Genomic DNA, 19922 nt, shown 5'->3' with positions numbered 1-19922 from the left:
GAGTCCAGCTTTGTTGTTGTTTAGTCGTTAAGTTGTGTTTGACTCTTCGTGACCCCATGGAGCACGCCAGGCCCCTCTTTCCTCCACTGCCTCCCAGAGTTGGGTCAAAGTCATGTTGGTCGCTTCGATGACCCTGTCCAACCATCTCATCCTCTGTCATCCCCTTCTCCTCTTGCCCTCACACTTTCCCAACATCAGGGTCTTTTCCAGGGAGTCTTCTATTCTCATGAGATGACCAAAATATTGGAGCCTCAGCTTCAGGATCTTTCCTTCCAGTGAGCACTCAGGATTGATTTCCTTTAGAATTGGTAGGTTTGTTCTCCTTGCAGTCCAGGGGACTCTCAAGAGCCTCCTCCAGCACCACAATTCAAAAGCATCCATTCTTTGGCGGTCAGCTTTCTTTATAGTCCAGCTCTCGCTTCCATACATCGCTACTGGAAAAACCATAGCTTTGACTATGCGGACCTTTGTCAGCAAGGTGATGTCTCTGCTTTTTAAGATGCTGTCTAGGTGCCTCTGACTTAGGTAATCCCTAAACAACTCATATGGATCGTTATTTCATAGACACCAGAGACTCCTCTCTGGAAGTATGGAGGGGAACGAAGCATGTGTCCACACGTTGTTTTAAGTACAGGTTGTGTTTCACCAACGTATCAATCAAGAAAATTAGGGAACCTCTTGTTCATGGCTGGTGCGCCAAAAGGGAATGCCAGCCTTTGCCCTTCTTCCCATCCGGGGCCCTCCAGATGGATGGAACAACAGCTTGTGTCCATTGCATCCATCGTCTGTGGTGGGGTTTAATGGGTTTTTTATAGTTCAGTATACGTACAGTACTTGAAAGATGCCAAGTTGTGGTGGGGGATTGTAGCAGGTAATTTGGAAATGTAGCCTGCAGCTTGTGTTCCACTGGCACATGTGCACATTTTCATAACTTTCTCTTTATGTATAAGGCGGAGCCAACAAACCATTGTAACCATGTGGGTGTTCAGGGAAGTTCCCAAGGAAACCTCAGCATTTTTCTTTATTATATTTTAATCGCATCATTCATTCGTTCGTTCGTTCGTTCGTTCGTTCGTTCGTTCGTTCGTTCGTTTGTTCGTTTGTTCGTTTGTTTGTTTGTTTGTTTGTTTGTTTGTTTGTTTAACTTATATGCCGCCCACACTACCCAAAGGTCTCTGGGCGGCTTACAATAATTAAAATACAGACTATATATTTTTTTTAACTTGCTGGTGTAACAGCATCATCAGTAAGGGAGCTGAAACAAGTTCCCATTGCAGACACCGAGAAGGCTTTTTGTGGAGTTCCCACCGAACGTACATTAGGTACTGGTGGGACAGGGACAGGAAGGAGGGGCTTCCCTGGGAGACAACCTATCTTAGATTGGTGTGGGAGAAGGTAGCATTAAACAGACAGTCCCACGCCCGTATGGATGCTGGGTGTTCAGGGCTCAGGGGGCCAGCTGAAGTCTCAGGAAGTGGCTGGGTCTCTCTGGGTCTCCAGGTAGGAAGAAACATCTCACACGGAGCGTCACTTATGGCAAAGATGAATGTCAGCGATCAAGCGAGATGGCGTAATGTTTACCAATACCTGGCACAACTTTTACAGTATGTTACTCTCTGTTGAATAAATATTGCAGAGTCTATGCGTGTTTTCTCAAGTCTAAGTGAAGCTGCATCATAGGGAGCCTTCCCTTTGAAATTTCTGGCTCAGTGGTTTCCTTACTCTCACGCAGATCTCAGAACAGGCATTTTGTGGGCAGGGCTCTGTTGTCGTTTAGGATCTCTTCCACATTCCTTTGGATTTTAAAGGCTTTTTGAGGGGGAAAAATGATTTCCTGCTGATTTCCCACCCTAACTCATTTGTGCATTCGTCTTTAAAGCCTTAAAATAATTTAAAACACATTTAAACCATTTTGGCATTTCATATTTAAAATAACAAATTATAAATGAGGTCATCAATGGGTTTTCACCGGATGATTGTCCAGAAATCCATTGGATCTGTGGGTTGGAAGGTGGACAGTGGGTTACATGCATGGAGAGACATTCAGCTTTGTTAGATTTCTGGGGAAAGGCCTTGAAGCTTGAAGTGCTGCTTTTCAGATCGTGCTTCTAGCTGTTTTGAGTTTCTTAGTAAAAGCTCTCTAACCCCCCCCCCCTTTTTTTCCCTTTGGCCCCCCTCACAGGTTTCTCCGTGGCACATGCAAGAAGACGGACGGGACATGTCCCTTTTCGCACAAAGTTTCAAAAGACAAGGTTTGTCCAAGCCCGGTTCTTGAGGGAGGCAGTTTGCGGTGGACAGAGGGGGAGGGTTGTCTTTCCGAGTGATTCAAATCGCGTTCGTTTGGAAATCGCTTGGCCAAGCGGGTCTGCGCTCGTAATGGGACTTCTCATAATGAAAGCCGAGTGCGCTTCTGTCGCCAGCTTGAAGTATTGTTAGTTTAGCACATTAAGTGAAGTGCTAAGTTCACAGCACCTGGGGCTGCTTGCCGCGTCGGTGAGACTCGAAGGCGTGGGTGGAAAAGGATCTGGAGCCGAAGGACGGCCAAGGGCCAGCCTCGCAGGCTCATGTCCTGCACCGATCCACGTGACAGCCAGCAGATTTGGGCCCTAGTGGCATCTCACAGCCCGTGGCAAGTGGGGCAGACGGTTCCCTTGCCTAAAGCAAGCGCTTTCCTTTCCAAATATCACAGTGAAAACTCAAGAAGGGGGGGAGGAAAACACCTTTATGTTCTGATGATAGAGCACTCTGCCTTTATAGCTTGTAATCAGGGGAGCAGAAACCTTTCGAGTGTTTAGAAAAAGGGAGTGTCCTTTATGGTGATGCCAAACTCTCTGGGTGGGAGACTTTTTTAAAAAATAACATTTTCAGGGGAAATGCAGTTGAGCCGAGGCACGGTGTATATTTGCACTACGGGTGCAGGTCCGGGAATGGTTCTCTTTGCCTAGCATGTCGATTCGACCCAGAGGGTGAACGTTTCCTTTCTTTGCTAGCACAGGGTCACACATTCCTGTGCTCCGCCAAATCAACCCGTAATCAGCTTCTGTTTTCCACCAGTTTAGACTCGTCCCGTATGAAGTAGTGGGTTTCTCCGTGGTGACTCCCCTCCCCCAGTCCCTGTGTACTGAGGAGGAGGTGGTGCCTTCCCATGTGGAGAGACTGGAACTCGTGCCGTGGCTGCAGTCTCTCCCAGACAGAGCAGGAGAGTGGCTTTCCATCCGCTGAGCTCAGAAGCCCACCCACCCACCCACCCCCCTAGTTGGCGGTGATTTATCACAGAGAAGGAGCCGGCTGGCCCAGAGCAAAGGGGCAACTTCTGCACTCCATCCATCCGGCAGCTTCCTGTTAACCTGGTGATTACCTGAAAAGGTGGCATTTTTCTCATTGATCAAAGTGCCACCCAGAGAGCGCGGGCAGGCGAGTTCATTCCTGCTGCAGAGAAGTTTTCCGGCTGCACCTGGACTTTGCTGTAAAGGGGTGGGGTGGGGGCGCAGATTCTGCAGCCTCCAGAGGAGTCCTAAGGAGCTTTCCCATGTTATGCTTGCCTTGAGTTTAGAGTCAACATTTTTGCCCAGAGGCGTTCTTACCCAGAACTGAGTCACAATCTCTGGGCCTCCAGCTGAGAATGCAGAAGGATGATGCCCTTGTGTGTTTTCTCTCTCTCGTCCTTTCTCCATCAGCTGGGTACGAAAAGAAAGAGTAATCTTCTCCCCTGGCTTAGCAGCGTGGTAAGCTTTCTCCCTGTGGCGCATCCCTCCCGATGCCATGCAGGAAGAAAAACAGAGTGAAATAAATTGCTCGAGGGGCTGCTTCTGCCGAGGAATCTTCCCCGGTTTTGATCCCTGATCCTTGACACACAAACACACCCCATATTGTTTGTTCCTTGGTTGGGGAAGGAAAGGGGTGTTTCTACGCCTTCTCTTAACCCAGGGACTTGCCTTAGCTCTGTTGGTGGATACGAAGCAGAGCTTGGAGCAATGGCTCCTTGGGGACTACAACTACCAGAATCCCCCGAGTGCTGAGGAAAGAGCGGGTTTCTCCTCCTGGTTGCTTTAGCTGGTGTGACCCTCTCTTGGTCCGGCTCTTGAAACGGAGTTTATCTGCTTTGGTGTTCATGGCTGGAGAACCCTTGCCCGCTAAGAGGCAGCGAGCCAAAGAATCTTGTCAAAGGGGGTGAAACGATAACGGGCCGCTGGAAAGGCCAGAATCAGGCTGATGGGATGCAAGAGGAAGCCCCTGGCAGGGCTTGTGGTAGGGAAGTGGGGGATCGGGATGGGAATCGGGATGAGTCGGACGAAAGCACCGGGTTCGAGCAGGGCGCTTCCTCCTCTCTCCGCTGCTGCTCAAGCCAGACACAGGGAAGGGAGGGAAGAGCAGAGAGGCAAAGAAAGCCTCGTTCGCCCAGCAGCGGCACCAGCTGTGTTCCTGCTGAGGAAGGCAAGTCCTCCGCAGGAGCGCCAGGTCTGCCCTGTGGTTGATGGTGTGCTGGAGATCCTCTTTTAACATCCCCCCCCGCTTCCCCCATGGAGGGTGAAAAAAAACCAAAAGCCTTGTGGGTCCTGGCAGAGATGGAAAGGATGTTCCTCCCGACCCATGGAGCCATAATTAACCCGAGAGGGACGTAAACGGCCCGTATGTCCCCAAAGCTGCGTGGTCAGTGGGAATCCAAAGCCGGTGGTCTCAAGGCATCTGTGGGCTCCGCTCGCCACAGGTGGAGATTTTCCGCCTGATCCCCAGTTTAGAGGTGGGAAAAGGGACATGCCTGCCGGACCCTTTCCGGAAGTTGCTTCCTTTTGTCAATGATCTTTGGACCTCCAGTTCCGAGCGGATCCGAGGCGTCAGCGTCCAGGTTGTCCTCTCAGGAAAAGCGGTTGTGTCGGGAGGCCTTCGGGAGGCCGGTACGCCAGGCCAGCGTTCTCTGCTAAAATAAATGGTGGCCGCTTTATCTATTTATTCTAGCCCCTTAGGGACACCCCCCCCCAATGACTTCTGTCCAACAATACTGCCTAGCAACGTGGAAGATCCAAAGTAACCCATCTTTTTAAAAAAAACCCGAAAAAGCCAGAGCAGATGTGGCAGGTAACTTCATGGGTTCCTAACTACCCAGGAACTTGTCAGAAGATAAATGTTTCTGTAGCTTTCCTAAGACTCTTGTGGGCAAAAACGGGCGACTCTTTCTCCCCCTCCCCCCGCCCTGGTCTCTGGTCCCTGGGTGTGCAGCAAGGCGGCCCTCTGCCCCGCCGCGTGTACGTTAGCGGCTGGGATTGCAGAGAGGAAGGTTGGCGAAGGCTTGGGCTGAGGCAGGCTGCTGTTCCGACAGCTTTTCCCCTTGAGGGACTTGACAAGAATCAGCATTTTTCTCCCTAATAGAGCTTCAAAACTCTGTGGTGAGCAATTTGGAAATTCACGTTGAGTTTCGGGTTCATTAGCTGCCGGCTCAGAGCGGGGCGCGCGCATGTTCGAAGCCGCCTAATATGGCCGCGGCGCACGAGCGCCGTGCATTAATGTTATTGTTATTTGCGTGGACATAGCGGGGTGCAAACAAGGTTAATTGAAATGAGAGCGGCGCTTCCTCTTGGTAATGGCTGAGCCCTGACAGCTGGGAGGAGTTGAGTTTTGCATAAGAGCTGGCTTTATTATCCCTTTTTATTAGAGCTAATTTGATCTCTATATCAAAACCTACATTAAGGGAATCGTTTACGGTCACGCCACTGCCGGCAGAAAAGACAGCCCCAGAGCCCTGTCCTTTATTTTAATGTCTGCAGTTAAAAGACAATTAAAAATAAACTCTTTGCTTCTGAAACCCCTTTTGTTTGTTGTCTTTTCTGGCCTGCCGCCTTTGCTGCCCCCTCCCTGGCTGTTCTCCCTCTTCCCCCCCCCCTGCCCTGTCCCCACTGCTTCTCACTTCAGTGAACTAATTCAGTTAAAGGCCTGATCCGTCCTTTGGGGGAGAAGCGCTCTTCCACCTGCATAGCATCGCCTGGGCTTATTGCACATTTATTGTAAATATTGTTTGGGGGGTACACGAAGCGGCAGGGTTTGAGAGGGAGGGCGTTGAGCAGAAGGACCTCAGCTGGAGGGTCAGCCCATTTGGGGGGGGGGCAGATGAGCAAGATGAAGGAAACATGAGGGCTGGAGGGGGGTGTCCGAGCCACCGGCCAAAGCAACCTTGGGCAGATAAAAGGTGCTCTCTCGCTCTCTTTCACTGTGGAAGTTCTCTTCTGGCGCAGAACGCTACTGGTCTCCGGAGGGTCGCCTTGGAGAGGAGGTGGGGATGATGGTTGGATAGGGCTGGACCGAGCGGGGTTGGTTCTGATGGACTGAGGCTTTCCTGGGTCACAAGCCAAAAACAAAAAACAAAACAATTCCCAGGCTCTGCAGGAGATGCCAGGGACTGGTCCAAGCCTCGTTCTGACAGGCAAGCCGGGGGCACTCCCACGGAGCCACGGATCCTTTCCATCATGGGTCACTGCTGAGGCCAAAAGGTGGAGCTCTTACTATAAGCAAGAGTATTTTCTTCCCGTTAGGGAGATAAGCGCGGGTGGCTGACTGGTCTCGCCATCCTTATCTCACTCCATGGCCTTTGCTAGGCTTTCCCGCATTGTCGGCAGCCCCTGTAAACAAGGAGGTCTGGAAACCCTTAACCCTGGTTGCTTGTGGCAGGAGCAGCCGACAGACCGGAAGAGGCGCGAGAGGCACCTCGGTCTGAAGCTGCTCTCCAAACCCTTTGGAGCAGAAGAGCATCGGGCCTCTTGGCAGGTTTGGTCCAGGCCATGGGAAAGCCCCCCCCCTTTGCTCTCCTCTGTCCCAGACCAGACCTTTCTTAAAGCCTGCTGTGCCAAGCTGGTTGAAAGGAACGGAAAGGGTAACAATGAACTCTCTGCAGCTGTCTTGTCTGTCTCTCTGCCTGCTCACCTACCTGTCTACTCATTCATTCAATTTATATCCCACCTTTTTTACCAGCAGAGGCGACTTGCAACAATTTTTTTTTTAAAAAAACAAGTATTAAGTCAATTAATTAAAACTTCAATACATTATGATATTAAAAGACAAACACATGGACCATTGAAAACTGTTGCATAAAAGTCCTTTAAAACAAATTAGAAATAAACTTTTAAAGTTTTTTTTTTAAAAAAAAACAGCAGCTATCTTCCGAATCATCCGTTTGCTTATGAAAAGCCCTGCATTAAAAAAAAAGAAGGAAAGGTCTCTGCCTGCTGGCAGAAGGACCGCAGGAAGGGAGGGAGGGCCGCCTAGTCTTCGGCGGGAGGGGATTCAGCCACCTGGGAGCAGCCACGGAAGGTGACGTGCGTGGCCATAGTCCGACCTTGCTGCTTACAAAGAGAAAGTTAGTCACGAGTCCATGAGATCTCACAGGCCACACAACTGAACCTTTGAGCTTAGCTATTGCTCCCCGGGATTCATAAATGCTCATAGCAATCCTTGCAAGAGGCAATACTGTGTTGTCCTCCAGCGACCGGCGTTTCCATGACAGACCCCCTCCAGGAGGGCAGGCAGGCCCTGGGTGAGAAGCTGTCTCAATGGCCAGACGTTGTTAAAGGTACTTGCATAGACTTGTTCCTAGAGGTCTTTCCACATCTATGTTTTCTGCTGTGGCCAGATGTCCTGAGCCAGCTGAGCAGGACGATTGCGGGGAAGAGCAATGTGTCTAACCCCCCACCCCCCCACACACACACAATCCAGCTCGATGAATACTTGGAATGTTTTTCATATTCCTTTCCTCAAGCAGCAGGCCGGCCTTTCCTTTGCCCCTGGAGTGGCCTTCTCTCTGACTTGGGGGCTGGAATGCCAGCACCTCCATTTGGGGCAGGGCAGTATAAAGGCAAACCATGGACTTCTTCTCTCTCTGCTTTGTCTTTTCCAGATGCCCGTGTGCTCGTATTTCCTGAAGGGGATCTGCAACCACGCCGACTGTCCCTACAGCCATGTTTACGTGTCCAGGAAAGCTGAGGTGTGCTCCGACTTCCTCAAGGGGTACTGCCCGTTGGGTGAGAAGGTAAGGCTGGAACCGGCTTTGCTGTGGCACCACGTGCGCTTGCCATGGCGTATCCCTACGGAGGTGCTCCTCTCCTGTGGCAGAGAATCCATGCATGCCTCTGCGGTTATTGGGGGAAGCTCTTATCCCATGCCATGGAGGAAGGGGCAGCTTTGGTGGGTCTAGCAACCAGGTGGGTGTGCTCCTGGAATACTGTACTCTGATGCCTTGTGCCTCCATTGACTGTCCAGAATGGGAAGGTAATAATAATAATAATAATAATAATAATAATAATAATAATAATAATAATAATAATAATAATAATAATAATAATAATAATAATAATAATAATAATAATAATAATAGATTTCGCTTGGGAGTTGCTTACCATAAGACTCAACAAGTAACAGCTTCAGCAAATCAGGTTGCTCTCAGGAAGAGAGTTTCTGTTCTTTCCGTGGATTTTGGGGGAACGCTGATGGAGGTTCCTCCCAGTACTGGCTGTTGTTCCAACTGATGACACATTTCCACAACGAATGTGATCCTGATCAATGGGTTTGAATTAGTCCCTTTTATCTCCACAAACCTGAATGTGAATAAAGGAATAGTTCTGAAGAAGAAGGTTGACCCACCGGATTTGTATACCACTCCTCAGTATAGTATTGGCCTGGTTTGTGAAAGTTAAAAAAAACTCGATAGAAATGCCTTAGAAGCATTGGCAAAATCACTCAAATGGCAAACATCTGGGCAGATTTAAAAGATCTTTGCAGAGCACTAGAAAGACCTTAAAAGTCTTTGGGGGGGGGGGAACCTTCTACAGATCCTAAGAAAGCTGCCATCCGCTAGTCATCCTCCTCATGCTGTAATAAATGTCAAGCCTCCACATGCCAAATAGCTCTTCGCCTCTTTCTCTGCTGCCTCGGTAGAAATGGGTGCTCTGAGATTGGCTGCCTTTTTGCTTCAGTGTTTAGGGAGGGCAGGCTCCCAGTTTTGTCATATTGTTAGAGTCAACCCATGAAAATCAGTGGGACCGAAATCAAGCTGAATGCTTGGGTTTTGCTTGGTGTCAGGGGTCCGCTCTGCCTATTTCCATCTATGGCGGATTGCCCAGCTGTGTCCCTATGTTGATGTTGGGGTGCTCACCACTTTGGTCCATGCACGTGTAATCTCGAGATTAGACTACTGTAATGCACTCTATGTGGGGCTTCCTTTGAGATTGATGCAGAAGCTTCAAATGATGCAGAATGCGGTGGCCAGACTTCTCAGCGGGACGAGAAAACACCAGCATATATCTCTCCCTCACTCTGGCTGCCTTGCATTGGCTGCCCGTTCGTTTCCACATTGATTTCAAAGTGTTAATGATGACATATAAAGCCCTGTTGCAGAACGCTTTTAATTGAAATAACATCAACTGTGGGTCCTGATGGGAATTTTTTAGATTATCTATTTTAATTGTATTTTAATCATTTTATCTTTTATTGTATTTTAATTGTTGTAAGCCGCCCAGAGACCTTTGGGTAGAGTGGGCGGCATATAGGTTAGATAGGTGGGTAGGTAGGTAGGTAGGTAGATTAGGACCTCGATATCTGACGTAACGCCGCCTCCCACCTAGATCTACCCGAACCACTCATTCTAGCCAGGAAGGGCAGCTGAGGGGCCTAACGCCGAGGGAGCCCCGGAGAGAAAGAACAAGAAACCGGGCCTTCTCGGTGGTGGCCCCTTGCCTTTGGAAGAGTCTCCCCCCCCCCCCGAAATCCATCTGGCTCCCTCGCTGGGTGTTTTTAAGAGCCAACTGAAGACCTGGTTCTTTAGACAGGCTTTCCCTCCTGTCATGACTTGAATATTTTTCCCCATCTTGAGCTATATTACTTTGTTGTTTTTTATTTTATTATATGGTTTTTATTTTATCTGTTATTGTTAGCCGCCCAGAGTAGACTTCGGTCTAGATGGGCGAGGTATAAGTTTAATAAATAAATAAATAAATTCCCAAAGCGTGGGGCACAGAACGACAGAACTGGTGCAGTTGGCGTTTCCTTCATGTCTTGCTTCTTCTTTGGGCCAACTGGCCGGCCTCTGCCAGGAAACAAGTTGCTGATCTAGGAAAGGCCCTTGTTCTGCTCCAGCTGCTGGGCCCTTCTGGAGTTTGAGAAGCTTCATTTTCTGGGCCTGCAGCCCCCAGAATGAGCAGACTGTGCTGGCTAGGAACTTTGGAGAGCTGAAGCCTTTAAAAAAAAAAACAACTTTTCCATAGAGCCCCCTTGAGGTTTATAGTACAAAGCAGCTTTTGTCTTTGCCGGTGAGGGGGCCGGGTTGGAGAAGACGAAGCGGACACCAAAGAGGAGCCTGCTGGCAGCAAGAGAGGGTGAACGGATTACCCTTTGTGAACACTCTTCCTCAGCGCGGAAACATCCCGCCTTATGGCGAGAGGCACGCTCTGTCCTAAGCCACATCGAGGCAATCCGGCAGCCTTTCCCCAGCTCCAATGCAAGTCACCCAGCCAGCATGTGTACAATTATTTTAAAATATTCCAATTTAAATGAAAATATAAAAGAGATATTTAGAATATTTATTCTATTAGTGAACGTGCTTACCGCATCACTTTCAGAGTGTCAGAAAAGCATTCTCCTACAGATGATGGATAGCAGCCCGTAATTATATAGGGGGGGAAATTGCTGAGCGTGCCATATTTAACTGGGGAGAGGAAATACCCAGCCTGGGCCATCGAGGGTTAATTTTATTCTCTAAATAATATAAAAAGTGCTGAGTCTGTTCCTTTTGCACAAAGTAGAAAGTCCTCAAATGGACCCCGGAGAGTTTATAATATTCTACTGAATCAAGTAAAAATGTTAACCTTGCTTCATAAAACGATGGCTTGTTAAAGATGCGCAGTCCCTTTTCTTGTGAATAATTTAGAAAGGGAGTAAATCTCTTCTCATTCTGCTTTTCCCCCCTTTTCCGTGTCCGAGATGCGGCACAGCCCAGCTGTCTGCAGTTTTTAACTTTTGAAAAGGGAAGGGAAGGCAGGAAGGGAGGTGGGCTTTGGCGTTGGGAAACAGAGCCCGCAACTCCTGGGGGGGCCCATTGCCAGACTTCCTGCTCAGAAGCGAAGGAGATCTGTTCTCCTGGGGCCCTTCCGAGGTGAGATTCAAAGAATTTGCACCCTTCCTGGGGGACCCATTGCTTGTTTCTACGATGCGAGCTTCCAAAAGGTCTCTGTGATGCCGCCAGCTCCTTCATGCCAGGTCCCCTCATCTTGGTTGTCTTTGACACACACACCCCCGGAAGCCCCTTTGACGTGGCACTTCACCCCTGCCCAAAAACCGCAGTTTTGGCCTTTGGAAAACTGAGCACCTGCTTCCAGCCCTTCTCTAAAAACCTTCCCTGCTTCTGTTCCCACCGCATCTTGAATCTTTCTCTCCTGGTGTCCTCCTGAAGCTAGTCTGAGCTGTTCAGTCCCATGACGTGGGCCGGGCCAGCTCCTCGGCTCTCCACCTTGCCACAGGCTTCCTCCTCTCTCTCTCGTTGGGTGTGTGCTCGTACACAACAGCTCACCCACAGTTCAGCTGGCAGCATGGGGTGGTGGGGCATATTCTGGAAGAATGTACCATTCACATGCTGCTTCACGAGCTGCCGTACGTCTTTACGTATAAACCTTGGTGCACTTGTTCTCAAACCATGTGCCATGCTTCGCAAGAAATTCAATGCTCAAAATTTTGGAAACAGTCTGGGAGCTTTCGGGTCCAATTTTCTCCTGGGACTCCTGTTTTTCCAGTGAATGTGCTTCCTTTGGCTTGCGTGTGTCTTCTGACTTCAGCAGAAGAGGGCAGGTGGGTATTACAGGGGCTTTTGCAGTGGTAACCCCTTGAAATTTCTTGTTCCAAAAAGCTATTTTGTTGTTATTTAATCATTAAGTCGTGTCCGACTCTTCGTGACCCCACGGACCAGAGCACGCCAGGCCCTCCTATCTTCCACCACCTCCCGGAGTTGTGTCAAATTCATGTTGGTTGCTTCGATGACACTGTCCAACCATCTCATCCTCTGTCGTCCCCTTCTCCTCTTGCCTTCACACTTTCCCAACATCAGGGTCTTTTCCAGGGAGTCTTTTCTCCTCATGAGATGGCCAAAGTACTGGAGCCTCAGCTTCAGGATCTGTCCTTCCAGGGAGCACTCGGGGTTGATTTCCTTCAGAATGCAAGCCATTGTAGCTGCTCCCAATCAGTGAGGCACCTCACTTAATGTTAGATTATTGTTAATTGGGTTGGGTCGGGTCTGTCACCTACAGGTGTGGCTTTACTTTTATCTTTGCAGGAGTGGTTGGATCTTTCTACTTGTGAAATCCGTGCAAGCTTGGGGTTGCAAGGCAGGAATGAAGAGCAGTTCACCAAACTCAGATGGATGGCTGTAGGGTTGGGCACCAGGGAAGGTGGTTGAAAAACCCTTCAGGAACAAGGAGAGGAAAATGACCGTTCCAGGAGGTTGGAGGAAGATCTTGTTGTGGGTTTTCCAGGCTCTTTGGCCATGTTCTGAAGATTGTTCTTCCAAATGTTTTGACAGTGTCCGTGGCCGGCATCTTCAGAGGACAGGAGTCAGGAGTTATCCTTTTGGTCTTCTCCCCCTCCCCTGCCCCAATATCTTTTTTTGCTCTCTCTTCCTTTCTCGCTCTCTTTTTAACAAGGCTCCCATTTTAAAAATCCCATCATTGTTTAGAATTTACTGCCTGCTTTCTCCTGCATCTGAAAGTCTGTTTCAAGACCATTGGCTCTGGCCCTCTTAGCCAGAATGGGCGAAATCAAGCTTTGCTTATCACGTGAGCTATAAAGTTGTGCCATGCAGAGTTTTTATGGAGAATGGGAGCACTTTTCAGAGCGCTGGTTCTTTGAATAGAAACGAACTTCCTTGCCTTGAAATAATGGTTCTCCCTTTTGCTTTGTTCACTTGTTTCCAGCCCCTGTCTTTGTCTTCCTCGTTTGTCCTGCAGAAGAGAGGGAACCGCTCATCCAGATCCTTAAACAACATTCAGACAAATATATAGCCATGGTGCCTTTTCCTTAAGGAGTCCTCTCAACGCTCCTTAATTCCATCTCAGAACGATAATTCCCACAATTTTTTGGAGGCCTTGGTTTGGAGGGCCAGATTGGAACCTACGGAACAGAACAAAGCCAGACCAACCAGATTTTTACTTACGTTTTTGTTCTGCAAGTTAGTCCCTACCCTTTATCGCTCTATCAAGAGAGTGTGAAGGTGTTCTGAAAAGTTAGCCTTTAGGATTGGAAACTTATTTTTAAAACATGAACTAATTGCCACTGGAGCTCCAAAGCCACTCAAAGACTCCGAGTTACATTTAAAAAAAATTACTTACTTTCCTAGTAATAGTTTGAGAAGAAGTAGCCGTGTTAGTCTGTGTTAGCATATCAGGCAAAAACAAAAGAAAAATAAAAAGGAAAGAAGACAAAGATATTGTGACACCTTGAACACTTAACTGCTATGTTTTAAAATGTAACAGTCTTTCAGATGCCACACTGTTTGTTTTTGTTTTATTTTTTGTTTTTTCTTATTTTTTTCCCCTCCCTGTTTCTCACAAATTCCCTGAATAGTTGTTGTTCTTGTCGTTCTGCCACTTTCCCAAAACTACCTCCGAATGCTATAAGCCCCTCGACCTGTTCCCTGTCCAGCTTCTTGTTGGCCCCAGCCAGCACCCACCACCCAGCTCTGTGCGCACGTGCGAGCCGGGGTTTCACTGACTGTAAAAATTCATCCTCCCACTGTTCGCCCACTCCCGTCCCTAGAACTGGAAGGGCCACTTGAAAAGTTGTGTTTACCCGGCTTTCTCCTTTGCTGTCATTTTGCGCTGGGCTTCCTCCCCTTGGAAAAATGTGCAGCGGCGACAAGCCAGAAGCAATGGCGGCAAAGGAGGTGGTCGCCAATAAAGGCTGGTCTTTAATAGGGAAGCTTTTAATTTCCAAGGGCTTAGCAGACTCTCTCAGAGTCCGAAATCTGATTTCTCTTGTGGCCAGACCCGTCTCTTGGACTTCAGCCTTCAACGATTTCCACAGACATCCTTCTTAGGCACCGTCCTCCATGATGGCCACAATGAGGGCACCCACTGCTTCCTTAATATCGCTTGTGGGTCTTCTCTGACTTTTAGACAATTAGGCTGTAAACGTTCCTTATCAGTACAGAAGGGAACCATTTAGTCGCTTGTGCAGGTTTTGATTTTTTTTAAAAAGGGGGGGAGAGAGACCCTCCCCTTTGAGGATAGCCTGCAATTAGCTCCTCCGTTCCCTGCAGGTTCAGAGTCAGAGTGGTTTTCTGATGGCATTTCTACTCAAGGGAGTCCCTCTTGTGTTATTAACTCCTGTTCGTCTCTCTCTCTCTCTCTCTCTCTCTCTCTCTCTCTCTCTCTCTCTCTCTCTCTCTCTCTCTCTCTCTCTCTCTCTCTCTCTCTCTCTCTCTCACACACACACACACACACACACACACACACACACACACACACACACACACACACACACACACACACACACACACACACACACACACACACACACACACACACACACACACACACACACACACACACACACACACACACACACACACACACACAGAGAAAGCATGGCCCCTTCCAGGGGGGCTATGTAACAGTGACTGCCAGCCTTGGGTCCCCAGGTGTTGGACTACAACTGCCAAAAAGCCTGGCCAGCACCGCTAGGAGTGAAGACTTCTGGGAGTTGTAGTCCAAGAACATTTAGGTTACCCAAGGTTGGGAACCACTGTGTTCAAAAGAGCAGCCCGACTCAAGACGCTGCTGCTGGCTTCTGGGGCAAAACGTTTTGACCCCAGCGGTGTCACAGGTGTGTTGTGAAGGGAGGAAGCATCATCTTGCCACCACTGGTGAAAGAGGAACATCATGCCTTCTGGAGGGAACCACGCCTGGGGTGCCACCTCTTCTGCAGCTCCTGTGAAGAAGCGCATCAGCAGCAGAGCTTCCGATTGTCACTAGAGGTCCACCGAGGAAGGATAATGCATCCCCTCTGGGGCGCCCACGACTCGCAGCCCAGAAGGTCCGCTCCCCAGACTGTGCAGATCTGACGCCTGGGCTACGGGGGAGAGGTCCCTGTTCTGCTTCTGATTTTCCGGTGGGATTTGCCTGATGTGCCGCCTGGACCTCAGGCAGTCAGGAAGGAATCCCTCCAGTGACTCTCAGCTGCATCCCGCGTGTAAGACCAGGATGCGGCCCAACAAATGTTTGAGGGAGGGCTTTTCATGGGGAGGGCTTCTCTGGGGCAGGAGGCTGCGGTGGAGAGGACTCTGCCACGTCTACCTCCACCTGGCACCCCCTGGACCCCCTCCTGGTTTGGTGAACCGGGTTTCTGCACCTTGGTCCTCCTCTCTCGGGCTCTTTCCTTACTTTTCTGAGTAGTTCACTAGCATGTGGTGGACTTACCTGATGTGATTCCCAACCTATAAATATTCCCAGCACCAAAAATCTGTACATACTTTGGCTGAAATCCTATTGAGGAAAAACATGTTCCTAAGGCAGTGGTTGGCTCAACAGGGAAGTTTGGCCTTGGAGTTCAGAACGAAGCAGGACAAAGGCTAATAGAGTTTTGTCAAGAGAATAAGCTGGTCATCACAAACACTCTTTTCCAACAACACAAGAGGCGACTCTATACATGGAAATCACCAGATGGGCAATATCGAAATCAGATTGATTATATTCTCTGCAGCCAAAGATGGAGAAGCTCTATACAGTCAGCAAAAACAAGACCTGGAGCTGACTGCGGTTCTGATCATCAGCTTCTCATAGCAAAATTCAAGCTTAGACTGAAGAGATTAGGAAAAACCACTGGGCCACTCAGGTATAATCTAAACCAAATCCCTTATGAATACACAGTGGAAGTAAAGAACAGATTTAAGGAACTAGATTTGGTGGACAGAGTGCCTGAAGAACTTTGGATAGAGGCTCGTAACATTGTCCAGGAGGCAGCAACGAAAACCATCCCAAAGAAAAGGAAATGCAAGAAAGCAAAGTGGCTGTCCAACGAGGCCTTAGAAATAGCAGAGAGGAGAAGGGAAACAAAATGCAAGGGAGATAGGGAAAGTTACAGAAAATTGAATGCAGACTTCCAAAGAATAGCAAGGAGAGACAAGAGGGCCTTCCTAAATGAACAATGCAAAGAAATAGAGGAAGATAACAGAAAAGGAAAGACCAGAGAGCTGTTCAGGAAAATTGGAGATATTAGAGGAACATTTTGCGCAAAGATGAACATGATAAAAGACAAAAATGGGAGGGACCTAACAGAAGCAGAAGACGTCAAGAAGAGGTGGCAAGAATACACAGAGGAATTATATCAGAAAGATTTGGATATCCCGGACAACCCAGACAATGTAGCTGCTGACCTTGAGCCAGACATCCTGGAGAGTGAAGTCAAGTGGGCCTTAGAAAGCCTGGCTAACAACAAGGCCAGTGGAGGTGATGGCATCCCAGTTGAACTATTTAAAATCTTGAAAGATGATGCTGTTAAGGTGCTACATTCAATATGCCAGCAAGTTTGGAAAACCCAACAGTGGCCAGAGGATTGGAAAAGATCAGTCTACATCCCAATCCCAAAGAAAGGCAGTGCCAAAGAATGCTCCAACTACCGTACAATTGCACTCATTTCACATGCTAGCAAGGTTATGCTCAAAATCCTCCAAGGTAGGCTTCAGCAGTATGTGGACCGAGAACTCCCAGAAGTACAAGCTGGATTCCGAAGAGGCAGAGGAACTCGAGACCAAATTGCTAACTTGCGCTGGATTATGGAGAAAGCCAGAGAGTTCCAGAAAAATATCTACTTCTGCTTCATTGACTATGCGAAAGCCTTTGACTGTGTGGACCACAACAAACTATGGCAAGTTCTTAAAGAAATGGGAGTGCCTGACCACTTTATCTGTCTCCTGAGAAACCTATATGTGGGACAGGAAGCAACAGTTAGAACTGGTCATGGAACAACTGAGTGGTTCAAAATTGGGAAAGGAGTACGGCAAGGCTGTATATTGTCCCCCAGCTTATTTAACTTATATGCAGAATACATCATGCGGAAGGCTGGACTGGAAGAAACCCAAGCCGGAATTAAGATTGCCGGAAGAAATATCAACAACCTCCGATATGCAGATGATACCACCCTGATGGCAGAAAGTGAGGAGGAATTAAAGAACCTTGTAATGAGAGTGAAAGAGGAGAGTGCAAAAAACGGTCTGAAACTCAACATCAAAAAAACTAAGATCATGGCCACTGGTCCCATCACCTCCTGGGAAATAGAAAGGGAAGATATGGAGGCAGTGTCAAATTTTATTTTCCTGGGCTCCATGATCACTGCAGATGGAGACAGCAGCCCCGAAATTAAAAGACGCCTTCTTCTTGGGAGGAAAGCGATGACAAATCTTGACAGCATCTTGAAAAGCAGAGACATCACCTTGCCAACAAAAGTCCGAATAGTCAAAGCTATGGTTTTTCCTGTCGTGATGTATGGAAGTGAGAGCTGGACCATAAAGAAAGCTGACCGCCGAAGAATTGATGCCTTTGAATTGTGGTGCTGGAGGAGGCTCTTGAGAATCCCCTGGACTGCAAAGAGAACAAACCTATCAATTCTAAAGGAAATCAACCCTGAGTGCTCACTGGAAGGACAGATCCTGAAGCTGAGGCTCCAGTACTTTGGCCATCTCATGAGAAGAAAAGAGTCCTTGGAAAAAACCTTGATGTTAGGAGGGTGTGATGGCAAGAGGAGAAGGGGACGACCGAGGATGAGATGGCTGGACAGTGTCTGCGAAGCAACCAACATGAACCTGACACAACTCCGGGAGGCAGTAGAAGACAGGAGGGCCTGGCGTGCTCTGGTCCATGGGGTCACGAAGAGTCGGACACGACTAAACGACTAAACACACACACACACAAGGCAGTGGTGTGAGTGGCTTTCGCTTGACTTTCTGGGCCCCATTCAAAGTGCTGGGGATGACCTTCGGTAGGGCTTCGGTCCAGGCTACCCATATTTCCCCCTAGGAGCCTTCCAGGTGCTTAGGATCTTCAGAGGGAGCTGCTTTTTTTCAGTCCCATTGCCATGGTGGGGTTTTGAGAGAAGGCCTTCTCCGTGGCGGCTTCCAGGTTAGGGGAGGCTCTTCCCTCAGTTGATTAGTTTGCCCCCGGCTCCTTTTTACTCTTCTCCAAACAGCCGAAGACCCACCTCTTCAGGCAGGCTTTTAAGAATTGTAACGGAGTCCCTGGGTGCTAACTTTTGCTTTTGTATTCCTAAACATGTTTTTAATTGTTGTCGTCTGTTATTTAATGGATATTTATTCCTATTTGCTGTTTTTAAAATTTTTAACATATAATTTATTTTTGTTGTGTTTTAAAATTGATTGTGTTTTTAGTGTGATTTGTTTTGAGCCACCTTGGTTCTCCGCACCAGGAGAAAGGCAGCCTACAAATGAGAGAGAGAGAGAGAGAGAGAGAGATATCCTTCCTTCCTTCTATTCATCATCAGCTCCTTCCTTCCTTCTCTTCCCTTCCTTCCTTCCTTCCTTCCTTCCTTCCTTCCTTCCTTCCTTCCTTCCTTCCTTCCTTCCATTCATCATCAGCTCCCTTCCTTCCTTCCTTCCTTCCTTCCTTCCTTCCTTCTTTCCTTCCTTCCTTCCTTCCTTGTTGGCTCAAAAATCGTTATTATATCCTAACTTTCTACACACCATTTAGGGAGGCTAATAGTAATTCAGAGCAAAAACAAATAGTGCTATGAAACACAATAAATACAGATTATGAAAATAATCAAAGCAGACACTTTTGATTTAAAAAAATATTGATGATGAGTGGTTTAAGAAGAATCCTTTGTTTAAAAAAAAACCTTCAGAATCAGAAATTGTACTGACATCTGCTCCCAAATCAACTGGAAGTAATAAATTACCAGGAACAGATGGGATAGCAATAGATCTATTTCATGTTATAGATACTGAATCTGTCAACATCCTAACAAAAATATGCAGCCGGTATGGAAAACAATAACCCATCGTCTTGCAATGTTGATAGACATTCTAGTCTCAAAGAAACAAGGCATGAAAGATTACAGTAAATGTAGAATTATCATATTAATTTTCCGTGCAAACAAAATGATTTTTCAAAAAAGAGCGAGAAATGCCAGGTGGGTTCAAGGTAGATTCAGAAAAGGAAGAGACACTAGCGATCGTACCGCAAATATACTTTGGCTCCTAGACTCAGATGAAGGAGAGTTAAAACTGATGAATGAAATATCATTAATTTTTTTATATGCAATAGTAGCAGAAAAAAACATTGTGAAAGAACTGAAGAAGATTAAACAAGTGTGAAAGCAGGACTAGAGTTTAACATTCATTCTGATTATTCCATTAGCTCAGTGAATTCCTGTATTGATGAGAGGGTTGGACTCTGGCCTTATGTAGTTTCCTTACAGCTCAATCGTTCTGTGAGTGTGTGATTGAAGAAGACAAAAATTATGATTAAAGAAGATGTACATAACTTTAATGTTGACAATGAAGAAACTGAAATAATGAAAGGTTTTGTATACTTTTATGCAATCATCAATCCAAATGGGCTTCTCTCAAAGGCCACATCTCACATTGTGGCTTTGCCAAGGAATGAGATTTAGGAATAGTTTTTCTCCAAGGGTTTCACCGTCAGAGTTGCAAAGCGAACAGGCCAGGAAAAGCCGCTGCTGATCAATAGCTGTAAGATGACGCGTGGGCGAGAAGCCCTCAGGTCTGTTCCTCGGCGAAAGAATAGAACGAGGACACCGTGCCCTATAAATATATGGGCGAATCAGCAGAACTGAGGGAGGCGGCGGCGGCTGCCCAGTATGGTCTGTCTGCTGTCAGGGGTGAATGGTATACCAAGGAACAACGGGCAAATCCGCAGGAAGGCTGA

The 19922-nt window shown here is 47.8% G+C and overlaps 1 protein-coding gene across 1 annotated transcript in view; it reads left to right on the top strand.

Annotated features, from left to right (window-relative positions):
- The window catches only part of ZC3H3 (zinc finger CCCH-type containing 3), a 260148-nt gene that overhangs the window by 190478 nt on the left and 49748 nt on the right, over positions 1–19922 (top strand). Inside the window, exons 8-9 of the mRNA XM_072999450.2 lie at positions 2183–2252; positions 7883–8014. Of these exons, the coding sequence (XP_072855551.2) occupies positions 2183–2252; positions 7883–8014 (202 nt within the window). The remainder of the gene's footprint in view (positions 1–2182; positions 2253–7882; positions 8015–19922) is intronic.

The sequence above is a fragment of the Pogona vitticeps genome, chromosome 4, assembly GCF_051106095.1.
Source record: "Pogona vitticeps strain Pit_001003342236 chromosome 4, PviZW2.1, whole genome shotgun sequence".
Taxonomy (NCBI): Eukaryota; Metazoa; Chordata; class Lepidosauria; order Squamata; family Agamidae; genus Pogona; species Pogona vitticeps.
Note: the sequence above shows the minus strand (reverse complement) of the source record. Positions and strands in the feature narration are given on the sequence as shown.